Source organism: Gastrolobium bilobum, unplaced genomic scaffold, assembly GCF_033153095.1.
Source record: "Gastrolobium bilobum isolate Gb01-03AN ecotype WA unplaced genomic scaffold, APGP_CSIRO_Gbil_v1 utg21960, whole genome shotgun sequence".
Taxonomy (NCBI): Eukaryota; Viridiplantae; Streptophyta; class Magnoliopsida; order Fabales; family Fabaceae; genus Gastrolobium; species Gastrolobium bilobum.
This window is the reverse complement of record NW_026897231.1, coordinates 59,233-83,864: the sequence shown is the minus strand read 5'-3', so window position 1 is coordinate 83,864 and position 24,632 is coordinate 59,233. Positions and strand designations below refer to the sequence as shown.

General features: G+C 34.4%; 1 protein-coding gene across 3 annotated transcripts; it reads left to right on the top strand.

The window, feature by feature from the left end:
- Positions 1-1,282: 1,282 nt before the first annotated feature.
- Positions 1,283-9,268, top strand: LOC133305034 (F-box/FBD/LRR-repeat protein At1g16930-like). Of its 3 annotated transcripts, none has more exons than XM_061505138.1 (5): positions 1,283-1,370; positions 1,673-2,653; positions 2,802-2,977; positions 8,616-8,675; positions 8,948-9,268. In XM_061505138.1, the coding sequence occupies exons 2-3, from the start codon at positions 1,679-1,681 to the stop codon at positions 2,973-2,975; spliced, it is 1,149 nt and encodes a 382-aa protein (XP_061361122.1). In that variant the 5' UTR covers positions 1,283-1,370; positions 1,673-1,678; the 3' UTR covers positions 2,976-2,977; positions 8,616-8,675; positions 8,948-9,268. The 3 variants fall into 3 exon arrangements, with proteins under 3 accessions (XP_061361122.1, XP_061361124.1, XP_061361125.1); XM_061505140.1 differs by having other exon boundaries at positions 8,616-8,679; XM_061505141.1 differs by lacking the exon at positions 1,283-1,370 and adding an exon at positions 1,440-1,488.
- The last annotated feature ends 15,364 nt before the right edge of the window (positions 9,269-24,632 follow it).

The window sequence follows — 24,632 nt, the reverse complement described above, 5'->3', positions numbered from 1 at the left end:
AGGTAATAATTATAACCTTCCCCAATTTAAATTATTGGAATACTCCCATATTTATGCAAAAGAAAGTAAAATGAAAGGAATTTACCCGTATTTTTAATTCAATACTGTAATTGGAACCACGGAGTGGTAGAAGGCTACTCATCCTCGGCAAAAAATTTAATTTATTGCTTTTTTATTAAAAAATTACGAAAATGTAGTCTTTTTGAAATTAATTACGAAAATATAGCAGTCAAACACGTCCACATGGGGCGTGTTCCAATAAAGAGAAACACACCCATGTGGGGTGTGACCTAAGCGCGAGTCACGCCTATATGGGGCGTGACCAAGTTGGAGAGAGACACGCCCCATCTGGGCGTGACCAAGGAGAGAGACACACCCCATCTGGACGTGTTTCACCAGGTGCTGCCACGTGTCACAAAAGTCAATAATTTGACCGTAAAACTTTGGAAGTCCATAACTTTTGACTCGGGTATCCGAATTAGGTAATTTTTTTTTATTCCACATAACTTTTCGAGATCTACGTAATGACACCTCATTTGGCATATTTTGTCTCTCACAAAAGAAATTGAATTTACAATAATACCATAATTACTAAAAATGATACCATAATTATTAAAAATGACATGACTTTGTTACCTTATAATTATTACTAAAATAATCTAACATTTTTATAATCTTGAACAAAAACTTAAAAATCAAAATAAAACGAAAATCACTACTTAACTTTTTAATATAAATTATTCGATATTCTTTCACCGACAATGTTAACCGAAATTTTTTTTATAAATTTCATAAAATTCTTCATTCAAATTTTTAATATATATCTCAATAACATACATAATTAACCTTATCATAACTTACCATAATCATAAGGATCTTTATTATGAATGTTTCTAATCATAACAGTGGTTTTGTGCTTATTAATTTGAGTTTAAACGTTCTTATGGTATTATTATTGTAAATTCAATTTTTTTTGTGAGAGACAAAATATGCCAAATGAGGTGTCATTACGTAGATCTCGAAAAGTTATGTGGAATAAAAAAAAATTACCTAATTCGGATACCCGAGTCAAAAGTTATGGACTTCCAAAGTTTTACGGTCAAACCATTGACTTTTGTGACACGTGGCAGCACTTGGTGAAACACGCCTAGATAGAGCGTGTCTCTCTCCTCGGTCACGCCCAGGCTGAAGAGTTGAAAGTTAGTAATAAAATTTTTTGGTAATTAGAATTTGTTTACTTAGCATACCTAGCCCATAAATTTTGTTCCAATTATTCAAACCCTAAATCAACATTTGGGCAAGAAACTCAGGTGCTCAACTTCGTTACTCGGTGCTTGGATTTGCGAATAATCTGAATCCAAAACAGCAAGGTATTTGTAGGATAACCTCTTTCTCTTTTACCGAATTTCATCATCAATTTTATAGCTTTTCACTGACCAATTTGGCCAGAAACTCAAATCCCACATCTAATATTGTATTGGCAATGGGGTATGGACCATTTTATTTTGATTTTTTTCGATTATCGTTTCCAAAAGGGTTTTCCCTCAAATGCTAATAATTTAATCAACACACACACAAAAATTAAAAATTAAAAATTATGGGAGAAGTTATTAATATCTCTATGATCTTAAGCAAGTAAATTTATGAAGCATTTATCTATCTTTTGAGTCAGGTATCTATGGAAGGAATAGAAACAGAGGAAAAGTCGATGAAGAGAGAGAGGCCAAGTGGAAGAGATAGAGAAGAGGAGAGGGACAGACTCAGTGACTTGCCTGACTGTGTTCTGCTCCATATATTGAAATTTATGGACACAAAATATGCTGTTCAAACTTGTGTCTTGTCTCAAAGGTGGAAGAACCTTTGGAAATGTCTCACTAATCTCAAATTCGATCGCAACCACTTTAGAAAAACTGCTATTTTTACCAAATTTGTGTCTTCGGTTCTGTGTAGTCGAAATGACTCTATATCCTTGCATAGTCTTGATTTCTTGTGCCGTGGATTTGTTGATCCCATATTCCTGAATTGGATCATGAGATATGCTGTGTTGCACAAAATACAACAGTTGACAATGCATATATACATACATTCCTATATTCGCGGACCAGAATTTGAGTTTATCCCGTTCATCTTTTCCTGTACGTCTTTGACATCTCTTAAGGTTTTCATTAGGCATAAAAGCGGGATGATAAAACTTCCGAAATCTCTGCAGTTGCCGGCATTAAAAAGCTTGCATCTTAAGCATGTCATTTTTACTGCAAGTAACCATGACTGTGCTGAGCCCTTTTCAACCTGTAAAATGTTGAATACTTTGGTCATTGAAGGTTGTTCTTTGGATGATGGTGTAAAAGTCCTCTGCATATCTAATTATAACCTTTCCAGTTTGACCATATGCAATAACTACAGACTTTCGAGCTTTGAAAATGACATAATTACACTTTCTATTCCAAATCTCAATTCTCTTACTATCATGAGGGCTCCTATTTACCAACTATCCTTCGCATGCAATCTTCCTTTCCTCGAAGAAGTAAATATTGACACCAGTTATTTTACACATCCTCATAATACCGATATTGTCTTCATAAGCTGGTTGCAAGTGCTTGCTAATGTAAAGATAATGACACTCTCTTGTTTTACCCTTAAGGAAATACTACATGTAAGTTACTTTAGTGAATTTTCTTCTCTTTATTTTTCATATTGCACCTAAGATGTATGTTTTTTAATGTCAAGATTTGTGCCAATATTCATTCTTTCATTTCAGAATATCCAATAAAATATCTCTTTAATTCACTCTAATTGTGTAGGAGCTCTTAAATCACAGTTCCAAGACAATTCAACCTCCTTGCTTTATAAAATTGGAGTTATTAAAAGTGACAAAGCACTCATTTGCCATAATATCCGATGATGAAGTAATCTGGATAGTTTATTACTTACTTCAAAACTCTCCATTGCCCAGAATTGATGTCATAAATTGCTGAAGGTAATACCCATGCTTGACTCTATAGATAGAGATGTTTACAAATTATTCAGTTTTTTATTTTATTTTATGCTTCGCTATCTACCTGATGCCCTCTTACAGTAAATTTAAAGTTTCTATATTGAGTTGTTATTTTTTTATTTGTCTTTGACAGATAAATTTTTAAAAAATAAGAAACTGTAACTGTAGGGAATAATGTGTGAAAAATACAAATTTATATTCTTTTAATGTTGGAGAATGATGTATGTCAAATCTTTTGTTTACAACTGAATTGAGGCTGCATCAGAAAACAAATTTTTATTTGTGTGCTTCTTAAGTTACAACAAATGTTCTTAAGTGGCAATCAGAATCAGTTTGAATTGGCTTAGAAATTTTTATATGATTTTTATCATAATCTAGATCATCCTTGAAGAACACTACTGCTGCAGAAATAAGGCCATACGATAGACTGAAGAACTTGAAGTGACTTTATTTGCTAGTGTTGTATGTTTTATCATCATTGTTACCTTTTAATTCATTAAATTCGACAATATTCTTTTCTATAAGCTGACAATGATATTTAGCCATCAATATGTTCGATTTCACGTGTAGAATATCCTATCTTTAGTTTCATGGCAGATCTATATGCATATTTTTAAAAGCATTTTTGGTACTTTCAAAAGAGGGCAAGTCTAGAGTAATGGCAAAGCTGCTCTTTTATGATAGAAAGGTCACGTGTTTAAACCCGGGAAACAGTCTATTTGCAAATATGCATGGATAAGATTGTGCGGATAAGGATTCCCCTCACCCCTACCCTCACTAATTGGGGTTTAATGGAGAGTGGTTTATTTTTTTTGTTAATTTCAAAATTGAAAAGAACTTAAGGAAATTGTTGAAATATTAGAGTTTGCTAGTGTTATATGTTTTATCATCATTGTCAATTTTAATTCATGAAAGTCAACAAATCCTTCTTTTTCTACAAGGCTGAGAATGATGTTTAGCCGTTTTTATGTTCGATTTCACATCTATCATATCCTATTTTTGTTTTCATGACAGATCATTATACCATTTTTTGAAAAGCATTTTTGATTATTTCAAAATTGAAAAAAAGTTAAGGAAATTGTTGGGATATTAGAGTTATGGTGAGATATTAATATCCTTTTACATTCATGAATTGCTCATTTTGATTTATCAAGAATTTGTTAATAAAGTTGAAGCACATCTAGTGGGATAGGCTTGGTTGTTGTTTGCTGTTATTGGTAATACAGTAAATTGAATTAGGTCCTGACCAGTGACAAGTGGGTGATTTTTATATTAGATTTGTAGGGTCATTGAAGAACATCGTAGCCTTTATTTTTAAGTTGATTCCTAAGTGACGTTTTAATTTGTTCTTTAAAAATGGGCCATGATATATACATTATTTTTATGCTTAAATGTCATGGGAAATAATAATTTGCAATGTTTGACCAAGTAAGTATTTGACCTCGTACTGTCAATGATTACAGTTTTTGGGATGTTTTGGCTGCCATTTGTTTAGTCATATATGCTTTTCAAATGTGCTTGCTTGTTTAGCCACTGTGAGCTATGCATAAGAGTTAAAACCTGTTTATGGTATTGGAAATGTTTACATTGTGTTAGAAATATTAGAATAGGAAATATTAGATATGATTAGATTTGATTATATTTGAATAGAATACTTCCTATATGTTAATATTCTGGGCGTCTCACTTAAGCCCATTAGGGTCTCTATATATTGTAACTCTTTGTATTAAGTTATTACACAATTGAATACAATATACAGATTCTTATTCTCAAGTTGGTACCAGAGCTTACGTTCTGGGAAACCTCGCTTCCGCATAAAACCCTTTTCTCGCCGTGCATCATACCGGCAACCTTTTTTTTTTTTTAGCCATAACCCTTGTTTAGTCACCAAATATTTCGCCTCAACCCTAAAAAGCCAGAAACCAGCCTCCTCAGCCTCTGTTTGCCGTCAGAACCGCCGTTTGCTACTGTTCACGGTCACCGGAAAACTTTTTTGGCGACGATTTCAACCGGACAACCTGCGATCAGGCTCTCTTTCCTCCGGTGACCAACTCTGCAGAGGGCCCATCACCGGCGGCCAAGTCACGCGCCCTCACGCGCGACTGAGCTCCTCTGCGCGTGGTCCTCACGCGCCGCCTCTCACCGGCGCGTGAGCACTGTTCCGGTGGCTTTTTCTGGCCACTCCAAGACAGAACAACTCGCCTTCCTTCCCCTCTTCTCCGATCTGGTCTTCATTCGTTGTGGGTCTCGCCCGTTCAGAAGATATCAGTGATTCTTTGCTTTCCGGTCATTGTTCATAGTGCTGGAATTTTCTATTTAATTCTGTTTTATTTTTTATTTGGTAATCTGTGTTTATTTGGTCCTTTTATCTGGTTATCTGGTCATCTTTGTTTATCTGGTCATCTTTATTTAATTTTTTGATGGAGGGCGCATCCAAAAATAGTACTGGAGTCATCTCCAGTACTACCCCATCCATTACAACAATGAAACTGACCGGATCTGCTACTTACAAGACCTGGTTTACCTCAGTTAAGATCGGGTTTACTGGTCAGGGGCACGGTCCACATCTCACAACTAAGTCTGCCGATATTTCAAAAGACCAGACATCTGAATGGGACAAGATTGATGCTCAACTGCTAAGTATCCTTTGGCAGTCCATTGATCGGACGATTATAGACATTTTCATCTCCTTTGAGACCTGCTATGACGTATGGGAGGAAGCTAAAAACCTCTACACCAATGACATTAAGCAGCTTTATTCAATTGTGTCTCAGATAATGGAATTGCGCAAATCTCCAGAGTCTCGAATGGAAACTTATATTGGTAAGATACGTTCTTCGATGCAAGAATTCTTAGCTATGTTACCTCATGCTGCAGATGCCTCTGCGTACAAGAAGCAGGTGGAGTGCTTTTTTATGGTCATAACTTTCTCCGGTCTTTATGAGGAGTTAGAAAGTGTTCGTGAGAATATTCTAACCAGTGCTGAGACTCCTAGCCTGTCACACACTTTCCAACGCCTTCTGAATCTTAAGGACAAACCAACAGCTCCCACACATGTGCCAGCTATCGATTCCACTGCATTCTTTTCTCGCTCCAATGATTCTTGGAACAGTGGACGCGGTCGCGGACGTGGCCGTGGACAGGGTGGCCGCGGACAGAGGCCTCGTTGCAATTATTGCCAGAATCTTGGACATTTTGAAGAACGCTGCTACAGGAAGTACCCTCACTTGAAATCACTGACTGCCAACTTTGCTCAGACTGATGTTACACCACATTCTACTGGATCAGTAACTCTTTCCAGTGCCGAATATGAGGCACTTCTCAAGAAGGTTTCCTCTCAGAATCCTACTCAAGACACTGGTAATCATGTTGCTTTCCTTTCTCAATCATCTCTTGGACCCTGGATAATAGACTCAGTGCTATTCATCACCTTTGTGGTAATAAGGATCTTTTCACTTCACTTTCTTATTCTAATAATTTACCCTCTGTTACTCTTCCTGATGGCACTATTGATCGCCTCAAAGCTCGTTTGGTGGCCAAAGGATACACTCACATATTTGGTCTTGACTATGGGGATACTTTTTCTCCTGTTGCCAAGATGGCATCTGTTCGCCTATTTCTTGCACTTGCTGCCATTCATCACTGGCCCCTTCTACAGCTTGATATCAAAAATGTTTTCTTACATGGTGACTTGCAAGAGGAAGTATATATGGAGCAACCACCAAGTTTTGTTGCTCAAGGGGAGAATTTTGGAATGGTATGTAAGCTTCGTAAATCTTTATATGGCCTGAAGCAGTCTCCTCGGGCTTGGTTTAGTCGCTTTAGTTCTGTTGTTCAATCCTTTGGCTTAACCAGAAGTAAAGCCGATCATTCTGTCTTCTATAGGCATAGCTCTTCTGGTCAGTGCATCTATCTTCTAGTCTATGTTGATGACATCATTATTACTGGCAGCGATCAAGTTGGGATTGATCAGTTAAAGAAATACTTATTCAATCAGTTTCAGACCAAAGATCTTGGCAGACTTCGATATTTCTTAGGGATCGAAGTGGCACAATCTAGGCAGGGCATTTCCATTTGTCAGAGGAAGTATGCATTGGATATCTTAGATGAGACTGGTATGTTGGGATCTAAACCTATTGATACACCTATGGATCCTAATGTCAAGCTGTTACCCGGACAGGGGGAGCCATTGGCGACCCTGGTCGTTATCGCCGGTTAGTTGGAAAGTTGAACTATCTTACTGTGACAAGACCAGACATCTCTTTTGCAGTTAGTGTGGCAAGTCAATTCCTTGACTCTCCTTGTGACTCCCATTGGGATGCAGTTATCAGGATTCTTCGATATATCAAAAGAGCACCAGGAAGAGGTTTATTATACACAAATAAAGGGAATGCTAAGGTATCTAGCTATTCAGATGCTGACTGGGCAGGTTCTCCTTCAGACAGACGATCCACCTCGGGGTATTGTGTTCTCCTTGGAGGAAACTTGATCTCTTGGAAGAGTAAGAAATAAACTGTTGTCGCAAGGTCAAGTGCAGAGGCAGAATATCGGGCAATGGGAAATGCAACCTGTGAGCTCATCTGGCTAAAACAATTGCTTAAGGAGCTACATCTCTGTGAACAGCAGCCCATGAAGCTCATCTGTGACAATCAAGCAACATTGCATATATCTTCTAATCCAGTCTTTCATGAGAGGACCAAACATATAGAAATTGATTGTCACTTTGTTAGAGAGAAGATTCAGTCAGGAGAGATCGAGACAGCATTTGTTAATTCCAGTGATCAACTTGCAGATGTTTTCACCAAGGCTCTTAGAGGTCCCCGAATAGATCATATATGTAACAAGCTGGGAGCTTATGATATATACGTACCAGCTTGAGGGGGAGTATTAGAAATATTAGAATAGGAAATATTAGATATGATTAGACTTGATTAGATTTGAATAAATTACTTCCTATCTGTTAATATTCTGGGCGTCTTACTTAAGCCCATTAGGGTCTCTATATATTGTAACTCTTTGTATTAGGTTATTACACAATTGAATACAATATACAGATTCTTATTCTCAAGTCATTGTATTATTTGTTTACTTTGACAAACCATCAAATTTCAAATGTGTAACAGAAAACAATCTTACAATCTTGGCTATGCTTTCTGCTTTTTGGATATGAGTATTCCTGCTAGCTTTTGGGCCTTGTTGGATCGGAACATCTCGCTAGTTTGTCCAAGAGAATCAACTCATGAACTCTATTTATGTCTTATCATTGGTCTTCTATTAATCAATATGTTTGTTAGTAGTAGCTTCCCTTCGTAGATGTCCTGTCCAGTTGTTTGTGACAGAGGCAGACTCCCTTATGTGCTCAAGCTGCCTTGGCTGTATATAATATATATTATTGTATTGCTTATGCAATGTGATGTAGATATCTATTACTGAAGTTAAATAATCTGCTTGCATTCTTCGGTAGGCAATTTTTATCGAAATTTAAAAGTGGCTGCTACACCAAGGACACGATATATTATGTTTAGAATGGAATTGAGATTGGGCTTTATGTTTTTTCTTTTTCTTTTTTCCTTTTCCAAAGTTAGAAAATTTTAGTTCATGTTTTAATGTTGTCTAACAGGTAACAAATTGGACTTAATGGAGCGCATCTTCCGTACTACATGCGCATCAATCACTGGGAGTGAGTATGTATTTACACTATGTATTACCAGTAGTATATATTGTAAAATATAAAAGTTATTTTTTTTTTCTCTCTCCAGTACAATAACAGCTGACGTGGCGCGTTGCTACTGGTACATTGTATATACACCTGTAGTACCCTAGATTTTTTCGACTTATAACTAATGAAAATGAATAATATTGGGCTAGTATCACAATAATGGCCCAAAGAGAGTAGGATGGTGTGAAAATTGTAATGTGGTAATTGTGCTAACAATTTTGCATGTGCTTCAGGTTAGTTTGGTCACGTGCTGAGCATTTTGGAAGTTGGAAGTCAACTCTAAAGAAGGCCCCACGTGTGGGAATGTGCTAAAAACCGTTAAAAAGGGTTGACAACATAGGAATGAGAGGAGGAAAATATAATATAGATGTTAAGCTAGTTAGTGGGATCTCTTTAGTTTTTCTGATTTCAAGAATTGTATTTTGAATACTTGAACAATCCTGAAGAGAAGAGAACGAATCTTGCAGTGTGCTGCAGAATCCTTCTGTTCTCACTTCATCATTTCAGAGTTTGTAGCTTTCATTTGAACAACTTGGTTAGAAGTTCTGTTCTATAATGCTTGGATAATTTCTGTTGTTGAAGTTAGACAACGTTTCGATTCAGTTTATGCAATTTCTTTAATTCGCAAATTAATATGTCAGCTTAATTTTGTGTGATTGGATTTGGTATGGATTGATATAATCACTGGTTTTTTTTTTTTTTTTTTTTTTTTTTTTTTCTTCTGTTGCTTCCACTTTCTCTCTCTTCTATGCTTGTGTTTGCGGGACAAAATTTTTTGCTCCTATGACATGATGGTTATATAACCTACATTATATACTAGATTTAAGGAGATGTCGCTGATTCTGACCAATTATAAACACCAAATAGGAGTCCTATCAATTTCAAAGATTTATTTATGAGAAAAATATTTCTCCACTTAGCGCAGATAAGTTATTTGTTTTTATTATTAAAATGACGTAGTTTTGGTGTTGAAATATTAAAAATTATAATTATAAAAACTATTATAATCCTGAAATAAAATTATAAAAATTTGTTGATTTTCGCTCCAAAACGATGTCGTTTTGGACTCAATACAGATAACTTATCTGCATTAACTGCATAAAAAATGAACCATTTATTTATTGCCAAAGATAATAAGGAAACAAATAAGCTTTAACTCGTTAACATATGGGCAGCTTGAAAAATGAAAATATTGAATCTGATATTTTCCCATGAGGTTGACATTAGGGGTGTTCGCAGTTTGGATTGGATCGGTTTTGGAAGCAAAAATCATCTGATCCTATCCCTTCGATTTGATCATGTAGTCATCCAATCCAAATTTTTTCGGTTTGAATTGGATCGATTTTCGGTTTTTTTGAAAATCCTAAAATTTGTTTCATGATTATTGTGCAAATAAATTTTTTTGTATATATTATTAACTTCGTAATTTTTTTTTTAAAATACAAAAGCATCAGTAAACGATAATATAGGTTTTTTTTTTGCAATAAGATATGAAGCTGTACACAAATGAAATTTTGTTAATGAGATGTGACTAGGTTTTTTCTTCTTTGATTTAGTTGATGAGTTAATGGATATTGGGTTTAGAAATTTTTGGACTATGATTGAGGAAAGATCCAAGTAGGTAGAGGAAAATTAATATATTAGATCGGTTTGGATTGGATCGATTTTTATCAATCAATCCGAAAACTGATCCAATCCAATTAAAATTTGTGATTTTTTTTTTTTTTTTCGATTTTTCGGTTTAGTTACCGCGGTTTAAATCGATTTGGATCGGTTGATAAACACCCCTAGTTGACATTGATTTGGTGTGTCCAAATCTTCTGTTTTAGCTGACACATTTGCTAGTCGTATTCATAATTTTCATGTAAACATTAGGTGCAGGTTAGTTGGAATTATGAACATTTTTTGCATCTTTTTGTAAGGATTATACTTCTTTCGTCAATATCTAAATTAAGATCTTCATGCACACAACACATCACATAATTATTGATGCATTTCTTTATGTTGAAAATTCATATTTGTTTACCGGTAAAGTGTGTATCATTTTAAAGGATGTAAAGTTGTGTCATTTTAAAAGAGAGAAAAAGATAGATAAAGGAAGAGAGAGAGTTGACAAAAAAATAAAGGTATGGGTCACACCTCTTTTTGAGAGTGAAAGGATATAAATTGTGTCATTTAAAAGAATAAACACTTTTTTCTTTGTTTATTGTACCAAATTTTATGTACTTAGTGTATATAATTAATAATTTTATTACTAATATTTTTAATTGTTAAATATGTATTGATTTAAAAATAATTCACAAGATACATCCATAACAAAAGGAGGGGTCAGTTGAGCCGTGACATACCATAATATTTTCTTTAAAGTCATTTCGACTGTGACCATCTAGTAATTCAAACTTCGCTTTTGAATAATAATAATAAAAGTAATAACAATAATGCTAATAATAAATAAATATTTTTTTAAGATTAAAATTGTCAATTTTTGGTTTAATTTAGTGAATAAAGCATTAAATTCTATTTTTTGTTAATTGAAAGGAATGATGTAACCATGACGACTTGTTAACTCCATGTCTTTTGTCTAGGATTATTTTAACTAGGATAACTTGATGATCCAAAACTATCCAAATTCATCATAAATTCATAATGATTAAAGATGATAATATTGAGATTATTTTTAGAGGGGAAATGTGAATCATGATGGCGTGTTAACCATGTATTTTTGTTTGGGTCATTTTAGCTAAAGATGATCCAAAGTTTGTTTAAATTTATCATAAATTTTGTATGATATAATAAGTTAAAATTAATTTATTTAAGAATAAGTAATTTTGCTGTAATGATAAGTTAAAGTTTTGTATGATATAATAAGTTAAACTTTGTTTAATGACTTGTTGATGCTACCATTTTTGTTAGAGTCATTTTAACCGTAACAACTTATTAACCGTGTGATTTTTTTCATTTGGAATCATTTTAACTGCAACACCTTGATAATTTAGAATATCCAAATTCAATCAACCTTTTAAAATAGAATTGTATTTTTAGAAAGATTTAATTTAACTAACTCTCAAACTTTTTTAAACTTTGAATTTCTCATTACATCAGGGAATATTTTGAAATGAAAATTTTCCATTAAACAAAAAAAAAATATTATATAATTTTTTTCCTGTAAATAATCTTGTATTCATATTTTTTAGTTAAATAAATGTTTTAAAAATATTAACAGTTTATATAACTAATTTGAAGTAACCATTTTTTAAAATGGACATGTTAAAAATACGATAAGATTAAGTTTTCACACTTTTCTCTGCATAATCAAATATTCGAACCCTAATTTTAAATTCAAAGACTAGTTTGCTAAATAAAAAAGATTTTTTAATTTTTTACAAATTAAATAAAATTAACGATGACTTTATATTTTTATTTCTGAATAAATTTTGAGTCATTATATCACGAAATTTGATGTTGTGCCCGATTATCGTGTAGGGTAACAGAGGAGAGGGTCAAGTACTTCCCCACTAGCAACAAATTTTGTTAAAGAGAAGACAACAATCCATGTTAACGATGCCAGAGGTCAAACAACCCCGTTTTAAAAAATAATTTTCAATCAACAAAGCCCGACACAATTAGTAGGTGATTGGGTCCCTTAAACATATTAATAGAGATTTGATATCTGGTCATGTGTATGAAAAATACTTTGTTGTAGAGGTAAAACTCATTTCGGTGATCTCTATATCTCGAAATGATTAGTCTTCAACTAGCGACTGATGGATATCCTGAGGAAACTCAAAAAAATTCCATTTTAATATATATATATATATATATATATATATATAGATTTTATTAATCTCATGTTAAAGGAGATAAGTTATCTCATGTCATAGAGATAAACATGTGGGCTCCACCACCTGAAAAATAAAAATAAAATAAAAGAAAAAAAGGTGGCACAGTTATCGAAGGATGTGTAGGAGAGAAATTTACCACAAGTAGCATAAGAGTAGTTTTCCCTTATATATATATATATATATATATATATATATATATATATATATATAGGGAAAAATATTTCTCAAGCAACTTGAGATAAGTTTATCTCCGGCCACCCCAAAATTACGTCGTTTTATTTATTTATTTCCTTATATTAGTTGATTCACCTTTGAATGATTATGATTCCTTTTTTTCTCTCTTTCTTTATCACCATTGATCAATCTTTGTACGGTTATGATTTAGTAGCTGGAGATAAAATTATCTCAAGCAGTTTGAGAAACGTTAAGCCTATATATATATATATATATATATATATATATATATATATATATATATATATATATATAGGGTTTTATTATTCTCCTTCAACATAAGATAGGTATCTTATGTTGTAGAGATAAAATGGGTGGGTCCCACCATTACAAGAAAAAAGAAAAAAAAGAAAAAGATGAGGTGCGGAAATTGAAGTGAGAGAGTAGGAGAGAAGTAATCTTATGCAAAAGGAGAGTAATATTTCCCATATATATATATATATATATATATATATATATAGACAAGATCCTTTGACATCGTTGTTAAACACAAATCCTAACCGTTATTTTCGCTAATTAACGATTATCATTTATTGGGAATTAAACTTATTAATTAATTATTAATTATCAATAAATGATAACCGTTGATTGACGGAAATCAATGATTAGGATTTGATGCCAAATTTAAAAGTTTGACATCGGTGTCAAAAAATCATGTCCCATATATATATATGGTAGGATATTGTAACAACCAATTAAGGTTACTACCAATCAATTTCACCGTTAGATCGATTATGTTGATCCAATAGTTATATTTATTTCCATCTTTGTATGGTTATGATTTCCCATATTTAATACTTTATATTTATTTTCACCTTTGTATGGTTATGATTTCCTATATATTTAATGCTTTCACATTAAATATGGAGAATCGTAACCATATAAATATGGAAATAAATATAATCGATCTAATGGTGAAATTTATTGGTAATAATATTAGTAGTAACCCTAATTAGTTGTTATAATATCCTATCCCTATATATATATATATATATATATATAATTGTCTATCGAAAGTCATGATGCACCGACACTAACAAGGGACACAACACAACACGATAGTCGGCACGTTTATTTCGACACGTTTTGATATTAAATAATATTTTTAATATATATAATATAATTTATATGTTTACATATAACAGCCTATAATAAGTCATATAAACAAAAATAATTTTTCGTACCTTGTTAATTTTTTATGTCAAATTTCATAACAGAAAAAATTGATTTATCAAATATTTTTTTTATGTTTAGTTAATAAAACAAAATTTAGACAAAAAAAAACGTGTCAGAATATTGATCGCGTGGCGAAAAAAGTCGACTTGCGTGTCAGAATCGGAGCGTTGATCGCGTGTCCTAAAATACTGATAGCATATCGAAACGTGTCAAAGCATGTCGATATTCAACCCATATTTATTTGAAATATTCACGTGTCCGTGCATCCTTATTTGGGAGAGGGTCAAGTACTTTCCTTTTAGCAAATTTTGTTAAGGAGAAGACAAAAACAACTTCATTTTAAAAATTAATTTTCAATTTTTTCCTTTTTACTATTTTAGTGCCTTACGCCCACTTTATTTATATATATATATATGAGTTTGATATTTCTATATTGGTAAATCTGTTTGTTATGTTATTGGAAATGAGTTATTTTATATTGCTAAAACAAAATTATAAGTTGAACCTATAAATAATTAAAAACAAAAAAAACAGAAGTGAGATCCATCTCTATTATGTGTATGTAGAAATTTAATTTATCTAATATAAAAGGAAAAAGTTATAGTTATTACCTTTTTTTCTTACTACTTGTTACTACCAAATCTTAACCGTTGATTTATGTCAATCTAATGGTTATAATTTATTGAGTCACATTTATTAATTAATTATTAATTCTAATAAATTATAACTGTTAGATTGACAGAAATCAACAGTTATGATTTGGTAGTAACAAGTAGTAAAAAATAGATAGTAACTATAACCTCTCCCAATATAAAATAAGAGAAATATAACTTTTTACATAATGACAAAATTATTTCTGCCTTAAATGCAGAAATATTTATCTGTGGTAAACTAAGTTTGACTAATAAGACTTAGTATAATAAAAAAAAATTCTTTTTTCTTTTTAATTTGTGGGTTCCATTTTTTTAAAAAAAGTTGTATTTGCACCAAACATTTTTTTTTTAACCAGGAAAAAAGATTTTTGAAAATATGATGAGAATTTTTTTTCCTAAGTAAATTACGAAAAAGTGTTTAATAGGTCTAAAACCTTTTCGGAAATATTAGGTTAATTATATTAATACTATGAAAAAATAAAAATATGATATATCAAATGATATTTTTGTTTGAAAATATGATATGTAAAATAGAATAATGGGAAAAAGAATTTCTGAAATCTTCTCGTACCAAATATTGGAAGATTTCTACAAAAATTCCCCTAGCCCGGCAAAACCCAGAAGATAAAATTATCGTGTATCATCGTAGGGTCAACCGGTCAAGTACTTCCTCTGTAGCAAATTTTGTTAAAGAAAAGACAGTAATCCATGTAACGTTATATTAGACACCAAGGCCAAACAAGCCCTGTTTTAAAATTTCAATTTTTTTGTCCCACTGCTTGAAACCCAAAAACAACATTCGAGCAAGAATTGGGTGCTCAACTTCTTCGCCGGGTGCTTGGATTTGCGAATCAATTGAATCTGCATGCCGCAAGGTATTTGTAGCATAATATCCCTTCCTCTTTTACCATACTTCATCAATGATTATCGACTTTTTAACTTCCCAATTTTGTCACAAATTCAAACCCTACATTCTAGTAATTTGTATTGGAAATGGGATATGGAGGATTTTTTTATTGTTTGGATTATCACTTCCAAAAGGGTTTTCCGTTAGATGCTAAGAATATAACCAATAAATTTTTTGGCTGTACCAATCGTGAACTGGTAAGGGCTTGTTGTCTCCCTAATCAGAGGTCTCAGATTTGGAAAGAACGAGAGATTGTGACTGAGTCCCAATTTAGGATTAATTTCATAATTGACTCAAAGAGTTAGAGCTTGTGAGAATATCGGACTAACTCGTCTTAAAAAAATAATTATGATTGGTATAAAAAAAAAGAGATCTTGAGTTCAATTCACCATGTAAATTGAGAAAATAGTCTTGGGAGAGCTGTCTTCTATAATGAGTATGACAGGTCTCAAACCGGATTAGGTCGGCGCCGTTTATCATGGGTACGACCATGCTTGAGCCTTATTAATGGGTAATGATGAAAACTAGTCGGTATATTAAAAAAAAATAAAAATAAATAAATTTATGAAGTATTTGCCTAACTTTTTATTGGTCAGGTTTCGAAACTGAGGGGAATTCAATGAAGAGACAAAGGGCAAGTGAAAGAGATAGAGGAAAGGAGAGGGACACACTCAGTGACTTGCCTGACTGTGTTCTGCTCCATATATTGAATTTCATCAACACAAAACAAGCTGTTCAGACTTGTGTCTTGTCTAAAAGGTGGAAGCACCTTTGGAAAGGTCTCACTAATCTCAAATTCCATTCCTCGGACTTTAGGACACTTGACATTTTTAGAAAATTTGTGTCTTTGGTTCTGTCTAGTCGAGATGGCTCCATTTCCCTACATAGTCTTGATTTCAGGCGCCATGGTTCCACTTTTCCCACAACCTTTTATTAAGGTCATGAGATATGCTGTGTTGCACAATGTCCAGCAGTTGACAGTTGATGTAAGCGACACTTTCGTGTCGTTCATCTTTTCTTGTCCGTCTTTGACATTTTTGAAGATTACCTTGAGGTATGACCTTCACATAAATAGGCTTCCAAATTCTCTGCGGTTTCCTACATTAAAAAGCTTGTATCTTGAGAATATTATATTTACTGCAAGCGACAATAACTGTGCTGAGCCTTTTTCAACCTGTATGGTGTTGAATACTTTGGTAATTAAAGATTGTTCTTTCCATCTTGATGTAAAAGTCTTCTCCATATCTAATTCTAACCTTTCGAGTTTGACCATATGCAATAAGCTTAGAGTACGAGCTCATAAATTGGTGCTTTCTGTTCCAAATCTCAGTTCTCTTACTATCCTGCATGCTCCTATTCACCATATATTCTTCGCATGCAATCTTTCTTTTCTCGAAGAAGTAAATATTGATTCCGCTTTTCCTCAGAAGACAGATTTAGTCATCATAAGCTGGCTACAAGTGCTCGCAAATGTAAAAATAATGACACTGTCTTCAAGTATCCTTTATATAATACAAAATGTAAGTTACTTTGGTAAAAAAATTTCCTTTCCTTTCTATATGGCTCATAAGATGTATGCATTCTTATGTCAAAATCTGTGCCATTATTCAATCTCGCATTTCTAATTGTGTAGGATCTCTCAAATCCTGATTCAATGAGAACTCAACCTCCTTGCTTTGTTAGATTGGAGTCATTGAAAGTGAAAATGTATTCATCTGCATATCTATCTTACGAGCAAGTAAGCAGGGCAGTGACGTACTTACTTCAAAACTCTCCACTGGCCAGAGTTGATATCATAAATTGTTGAAAGCGATATCCATGCTTAACTCTTTAGGTAGATATCTTTAGGTCGAAGTAGGCATAGACATCCGAAAGTGTGCAAATTTCACCAGTTCATTAAACTTTGCCAGGTACTCGTCAACAGACAACGAGCCCTGCACCAACCTGTTGAACTCTCCCTGCTTCCTCTCCTGCGCATCATAAGGGAAATACCGGCCCAGAAAGTAATCCTCGAAGAATGGCCATGTCATAACATGACCCTGCATCTCAAAAGCGTGAGAGATGTTCATCCACCACTCATGGGCATCGTTCTCTAGCATATATGTCGCAAACATCAGCTTCTGCGGATCAGTACACTGCATGACACAGAATATCTTATACAGCGCCTGTAGCCATCTCGCCGCAGCAATAGGATCATAAGACTCATCAAAGGAAGGTGGCTTATGCTTGCGGAAAGCATTAAGCCAGCAGTCTAACACATCGCGATCCTCAGCAGGCTCCACATAGGGTTCCATCACCCCAGTAAAGTGATCAGTGCCCTCAACATAGCTCTGGCTCTCGTCCTGCAGACTAGGTGGAGGCGGTGGTGGCGGTGGAGGCGGAGGTGGGAACTGACCCTCATTGCGGCCAGCCGGCATCTCCTCCAACATGACCCTCATCATGGTCATGTTCGCCAGTCTGCTTGCCTCAAGGACATCTTCGGTGGCCTTCCAGTTCGCCTCTCGAACGGCGTTCATCATTGCCACATTGGTCGATCTAGTGGCCTCCTGATCGGCTAGCCTAGCCGCCTGCATCTTAGCCAACGCAGTCAGGACAGGATCCGGCTGATCCTCGTTCGTCTCGCGATTTCTCCTAGGATTTACCATGACTCTGCACAAGTTACACAAAGAATGAGTTGATCAGGCCCACACAATGTGGTCACACATGCATTATCATAGCAAAACCCAACAGAGGAAACACACAAGACAGACTCGCAACAAACAATCCTAAGTTATTGCAATACATACAGGCTTTTCCCTAGAAAGTGCTCTGATACCATAAAATTTAACACCCCGTGTATACCCGGTTTGTTAACATGTCATTGTATTAAGCCACGCTTAATTAAATTTGCAGAATATCTTTTTCTTTTCAATTATGACGTCATTAAACTTAGCCAAGTTGATTACTTAATCAATTTCATAAAAATATCGCCTGTATGTAAATTGCAAAAGACAGCTAACTGATATAACTCATAAATAGATAAATAAGTGAGTATCTAAGTCACGGATCTACAACACGTAGTCTGGACAATATCCAGATACATTAATACAACTCATAACTAAAAACATAAAGTCAAGTCAATATGGCATGGACAATCCCCATGCTCACCAAATAGCAACATAATCAACAGAGTCTCAGCTCAAAGATCCATAACATGAAACTCATAACATAAAAGCAACAAATATCGTCCAGCATCCAAACATAAACAGCATAAGCAGAAATATCAGCTAAGCTCCGGCCTCCTGCCGCTAGAGGTCTCAACCCCTGGGTTACCTGAATCTGAAATAAGCGCCCCAAACGTGGGGTGAGATCTCTAAACAGAAATCTCAGTAAGACAAGGGGTCCTCAAGGATCATCCACCCCAAGCTCACTTACATGTGCAATATAAGTTCCAAAAACAGTTAAACAGTATAAGTTCCAAAACAGTGCAATGCAGCAAATATTCATGTCATGTGTGTTATAACTAATCTACTGGTCAAAGAAATGCAGGAATACGTCTATTACCCACACTAGTGCAAGACGCCACTTGCACCCACCCACAGTGTCACCGTCTTGTATGATGTCACATACTCAGGCTTACCGTCTAAGTGGAACAACACATACATATTATAAGCAATTGCACATAAAGCTCAACAGCATTTTCAATTATCAAAGCATGTAAACACATCATGCATATAAACCATTCCCACATGGGGTATGGTGGAACCACACAATGGCTAAACCGAGGACACGAAAGCTTACCTTGCAAGCTAACAATCCAAGCCAAGAGTCCACACAAGCTCAAAGCCCAAACACAGCAAAATCACAATCTGTTTTGGATCGACAATCATATCAATAATCATACTCAACAAGTATAAGACACAAAGACAACATCTTTCCTTTACGTTTCATGTCTTTAGGCTTCTCTCAAAGCCACAAGCCCTTAATCACTTTGATTCTGACTTAGATTAATTATTACAGAAGTTCCACTTCATCAATCTAGGGTCCACAAACCCCAAACACAGTTCTGTATGAACAGTACAGACACTGTCTCGAAATTCCCAGAATATCCAGATATATGTCGGGGACATATCCGAATATCCCATATCCGGATATCCATATTCGAATATCTCAAAGCCCATATCCGGATGTCCATATCTGGATATCCATATCCGGATATCATATCCGGATGTTTCGCGACAAAATACAGTTTCTGCATTTCGCGAGATATCACTCCAAAGGTTCCATTTTAACACTTCTAAACGTTAAAGCATGCATTTTTACTCTCTTTTAAGTTCATATACAGTTTGGTTACTTGTTTAACTCATTAAACATGCCAAGACTCCACTTTTACACAATTAAAACTTATGATCAAGGTTCAACACTTACCCCAAGCACCAAAACAGAGGAAAGAGTGCTCTTGGAGCTCACCAAACAGCTCTTCAAGGTTCTGATTTCAAAGTGCACGAAAATGGCATACCAAGGAAGGTACTTTCTCTTCAAATATCACACCTTGAAGCACAAAATGCCATAACAATGGCTCCCATGACTCCCACCAAGAAGTCAGCCCCCAAACATCTCACAAACCAAATGATAAACTCAGAAAGGAGGCACTTTACACCCTCACAATACCAAAGCATACTCACCCTAAGAGATTTGGTGAAGAAAACAAGAGAAAATGTGATCCATTGGCTCACAAAGTGGAGAGGAAGGGTGGCAAGGGTGGCTGGTTTGGACCTTCAGCAAAAGACTCACGTAGAGGTGCAAAAATCTGACCTAGGATCATGTGCCAACGTTATTTATAGGCCACTTAAGTCTTAATCACACTGTATTAGCGCTAATTGCTACGCTTAGAAATTTAATCCCAAAATTTGGAATCTGAACCTACTCATTTTTCTAAGATTTGCCATATTTTATTTTATTTTTCGCAGCACCTTTTCGGTACGCGTTTTTCCATAGCCAGTATCAGTTCTGGCACCAGTTCTCATTATTTTGACTTGAAACTTGTTTTACTAGTCCTATATATTATTCTAGTGACATATACACACTTTTTATAATTTTCTGGGATACTTCATCGGTACGCATTTATACCGAGTAGCAGAACCGGTATCTGCATTTTTCGTCAGAAAAGCGACTTTCAGCATTATTAATCACTTACCAATATTATTTAAGCCTTCTCATAATTATTAGGGTCAATTATGAAATCATTTCCTAATTTCACATAATTAATTAATTAACTTTCTTAATTAACGGTGCGGGTTCTTACAGTAATCCTAGTAAAGAGCATTGAGATGCCCTCGATAGGCTGATGAGATATCTTAAAGATACTCTGGTTATCCTTCAATTGTGGATAGATATTCTGATACCTCATGGTGTTCATAAATCAGAAATAGTAAGTTCACCAGTGGATACGTATTCACTTTGGGTGGAGCTACTATTGCTTGGAAATCCAAAAGATAGACTTGCATTGCATTGTCGTCTATGGAATCATAACTTTTTGCTTTAGTCGTAGCCGGTGAAGAGGCAAAGTGGATAAAGAATCTGATTATGGATATTCCTTTGACTCGGCTAAAGATTAATTCTTTAAGCCTATTTTGTGATAATCAAGCAGTTGTCCAAGTAGTTAAAAATGCTCTCTTTAATTCAAAGAGAAGACATATAAGGTTGAGACATGCGTTGTTGAATTATCTGAGAAAACAAGGAATTATCACCTTGATCGATGTGAGATCGAAGGATAACTTGGCTGATGCTCTCATAAAAGATATGCCTAAAGATCGATTATTCAAAACAGTGGGGGAAATGGGGTTAAAGACTATATAGACAAGTCTTAATTACCATTTACTTACCTTTTAATTGTGTGTTTTGAATTATCGAATCTTTCTTTTGTTGGCCAAAATGATAAGCATTATTTATACGTTTCATCGATGTTCATGGTTGTTGGTTAATTTGAAAAGGGTAAGTTGTTTCATTCCAAACTTGATGAAGATAACTTGAACCTGATTCAAAGGTTCTACCTGGGAAACTTGTATTATTCCAAACTTGATGATGTAATCCAACTAGGTTGGACCATCCTTTTGGTTAAATGATCTCATTCCAAACTTGATGCTAGATTATTTGACTTTGAGGAATCAGTAATTGTGACATTCCAAATTGAAACATTGAAATAATAGTTTGCATAAGAAGCCTGTGGGTCTTGTTCTTAATTGAAACTTGACATCACATGACTAGGTTATTGTAAGTAACTTGACTATTGGTTCTGTTCATTGAAACTAGACAATAGTTATTCTCTTACAAATAAACTTAAGTTGATGGCTCTTTGCAAAACAAACTGTTTAGGCTTTGTTCATAATTTATGAAACTGGCTTGATGCTTATGAACATGATATTACAATTCTTTCTGACATTAATATATGTTCTTCTTTGCCTGATGATATGATGCTAAGTTCTTTTAGTAGAACTAGACATCTTTGGTAGATTATTCAACCGATTGAATTCATAATAATATGAAATTCATATTTGATATTCTACAAAGGATGACAGAGATGGAGGAGAGATTAATGAGATGGATGTTGACTAAGATCATCTCCTTGATGAATGAATATATCATTTAGAGTAAGTGGGGACTTGACAGTTCACCCGCTATTGCCCATTTTGATGGAGTCCATTTATTTGAGACTTACATTTTACTATCTTTATTTTATGAACATTGTTGATTGTGAACTGATTTTGAGACTTATTTTGGATGTTGGGATTTGGATGAGTTTAGATTGAATCTAAAACTCTAAATATTTATTTTAGTATGTTGGTCTCAGAATAGATTCATGATAATGATGATTTATTTATTTAGATTGAAAATGACGATTGAGTTTAATATTTTACCGTTAAAACTCTTTGATTGATCCGAGTTAATTGTCTTGGACTGGATATGAATGATTCATATTTGTTTGAACATTATATTGATCACTCTATTGGATTGTGCTATATGGTGAACATTGGAGGAGATTGTTGGATATATTAATAATATAATTCAATAATATGTTCACATATAAGCCCAATAGGTGAAAGCATGATTATTTGTGTCCATATGGGCTGGAGCCCAATAGCTTGTATTATATCTAAGGTTTCCTAAGTTGGAGGTAACATTGTTGAGCATTCCAAACTTGATGTCTCTTGGTGTAATACTTCAAGCACCTCTAAACCCTTCTCTCTCAAACTCATTACCTCCAACAAGTCATGCCAAAACATTAGTATGCTCACTTAAAGCCTTAATCGCGCCAACAGCTTAACTCTACTGTGCGTTGTGTTCTACGGTTCCAGTTCACTTGCTTATGTATTGAAATATTCAAGTATCAATAATATTGAAATTTCACATTGGTTATATAATACCCCTAACTTAAGTACCTAAATTAATTACATGTAGTTAAGTAATTAAGTATATATAAGTGTGTGGAATTAAAAAGAGGCTTAATTAAAATAATTAAGATCACTTATGAGTAAAAAGTGCATTCAGTGATATTTTTGGGGTAAAATTATGTGTAGGAAAAATTACCCAGAATGTAAAAATAAAGTTGAAAATATGATTGGAAAAATATTCTAGTTCATTGGGTAAAGTTTGGTGGTGAATGGAGGTGAGTAGATAGATAAACTTTTACCCGGTTGAATTTCACTTAACCTATATATGTGAAAAATACAAGACCCTCCTTCACTTTCTTCTTCTTCTTCGACGGTGGCTGAGGGAGAGAAGAAGAGAAACCATTTTTGAAGCTCAAAACCCTAGCTCACCCATTTCTTAACCAAATTAACTCATTCCAAAGCCAAAACCACTTAGAATCTCCCCCTTATTGTGAATCCAAGCTTATTTTGGAGTGGGAAACCTTGTGGAGAAAGATCTTCCCTCTCGAAGATTTCGAAAATCTAGACATTGGAAGAGTTTGGGAGCATTTTCATCCATGGGAGCTTAGGAGACTTCTATTTCTTGGTTGTGTGACCCATTGTGGTAAGTTTTCACTTCTCCAACTTAGTTTTTATGGAGTTTTCTAGAGGTTGAAGATAATGAATAGTGTTTTTATGGATTTTATGAGTTTGAGTAAAATTGAGGCTAAATTCCTTTGGAAATGTTGTTAGAAATGATAAATAAACGATAGAAATGAGTTTAGATTGTCATTATAATATACTTTCATATTTGGAGAAATCTATGCTTGAAATTAAGGATTTTCTTGCATTGTCAGCCTTGGGTTGGTTGTATGTTTGATGGTATCCCTTGTATGGCTATGATTGAAGTAGGGGTCGCAATTTGGGTTGACCTGCCCCGACCCGCCCCGCCCTGCCACCAACCCGCCAAAAACGGGGTGGGGCGGGTTGACCCGCCAAAAAATATGGGTTGAAAAAATGAACCCACCCCGTTTTATGGTGGGTTGGCGGGTCAACCCACCAACCCGCCAATTAAAAAAAATTTAATTAAAATTCAAAAATAAATTATATTTTATGAATTTTTCTAATTTTATTTTATTTTATTTCACACTTCTCTATATTTTTTTAGTCACGATCTTAAATGTATACTAATAATTGCCAAACATTCTTTAGGAATTTATATATAAATAACATTTGTTATAAATAAAATTGTTATTCTTTATTTTTTTAGGAATTACTAAGATAAAAAAAAATTGGATATCACAAAAATTTAAGGACTAATGAAATACTACTTAATTGTAAAAAAAATAAAAAATTATAACCCGGCGGGTTGAACCCGTTTTGACCCATTTCTAGGCGGGGCAGGTTGAGGTGGGTTGGTGGGTTGAAAACCTCAACCCAACCCGCCCCGTTTTGGCGGGTTGGCGAGTTGACCCGCCGGGCTCAACCCATATTGCCACCCCTAGATTGAAGCAAGTAGACCAAGTGGAGTGACCAATCCTTGTGGTTGAGTTCAATTGAGGAAAGGAAAGCTTTGAGGAAAGTTCAAGTGTAAGGTAAACTTTCGGACCTTGGGGTTGATCCCCTTGAGTGCTCCATCATACTCCATTAAGGAGGAATGGTTTATAGGTGTAGTATGTAATGATAATAGTAAATGTATGCTCATGCATTGATAAATG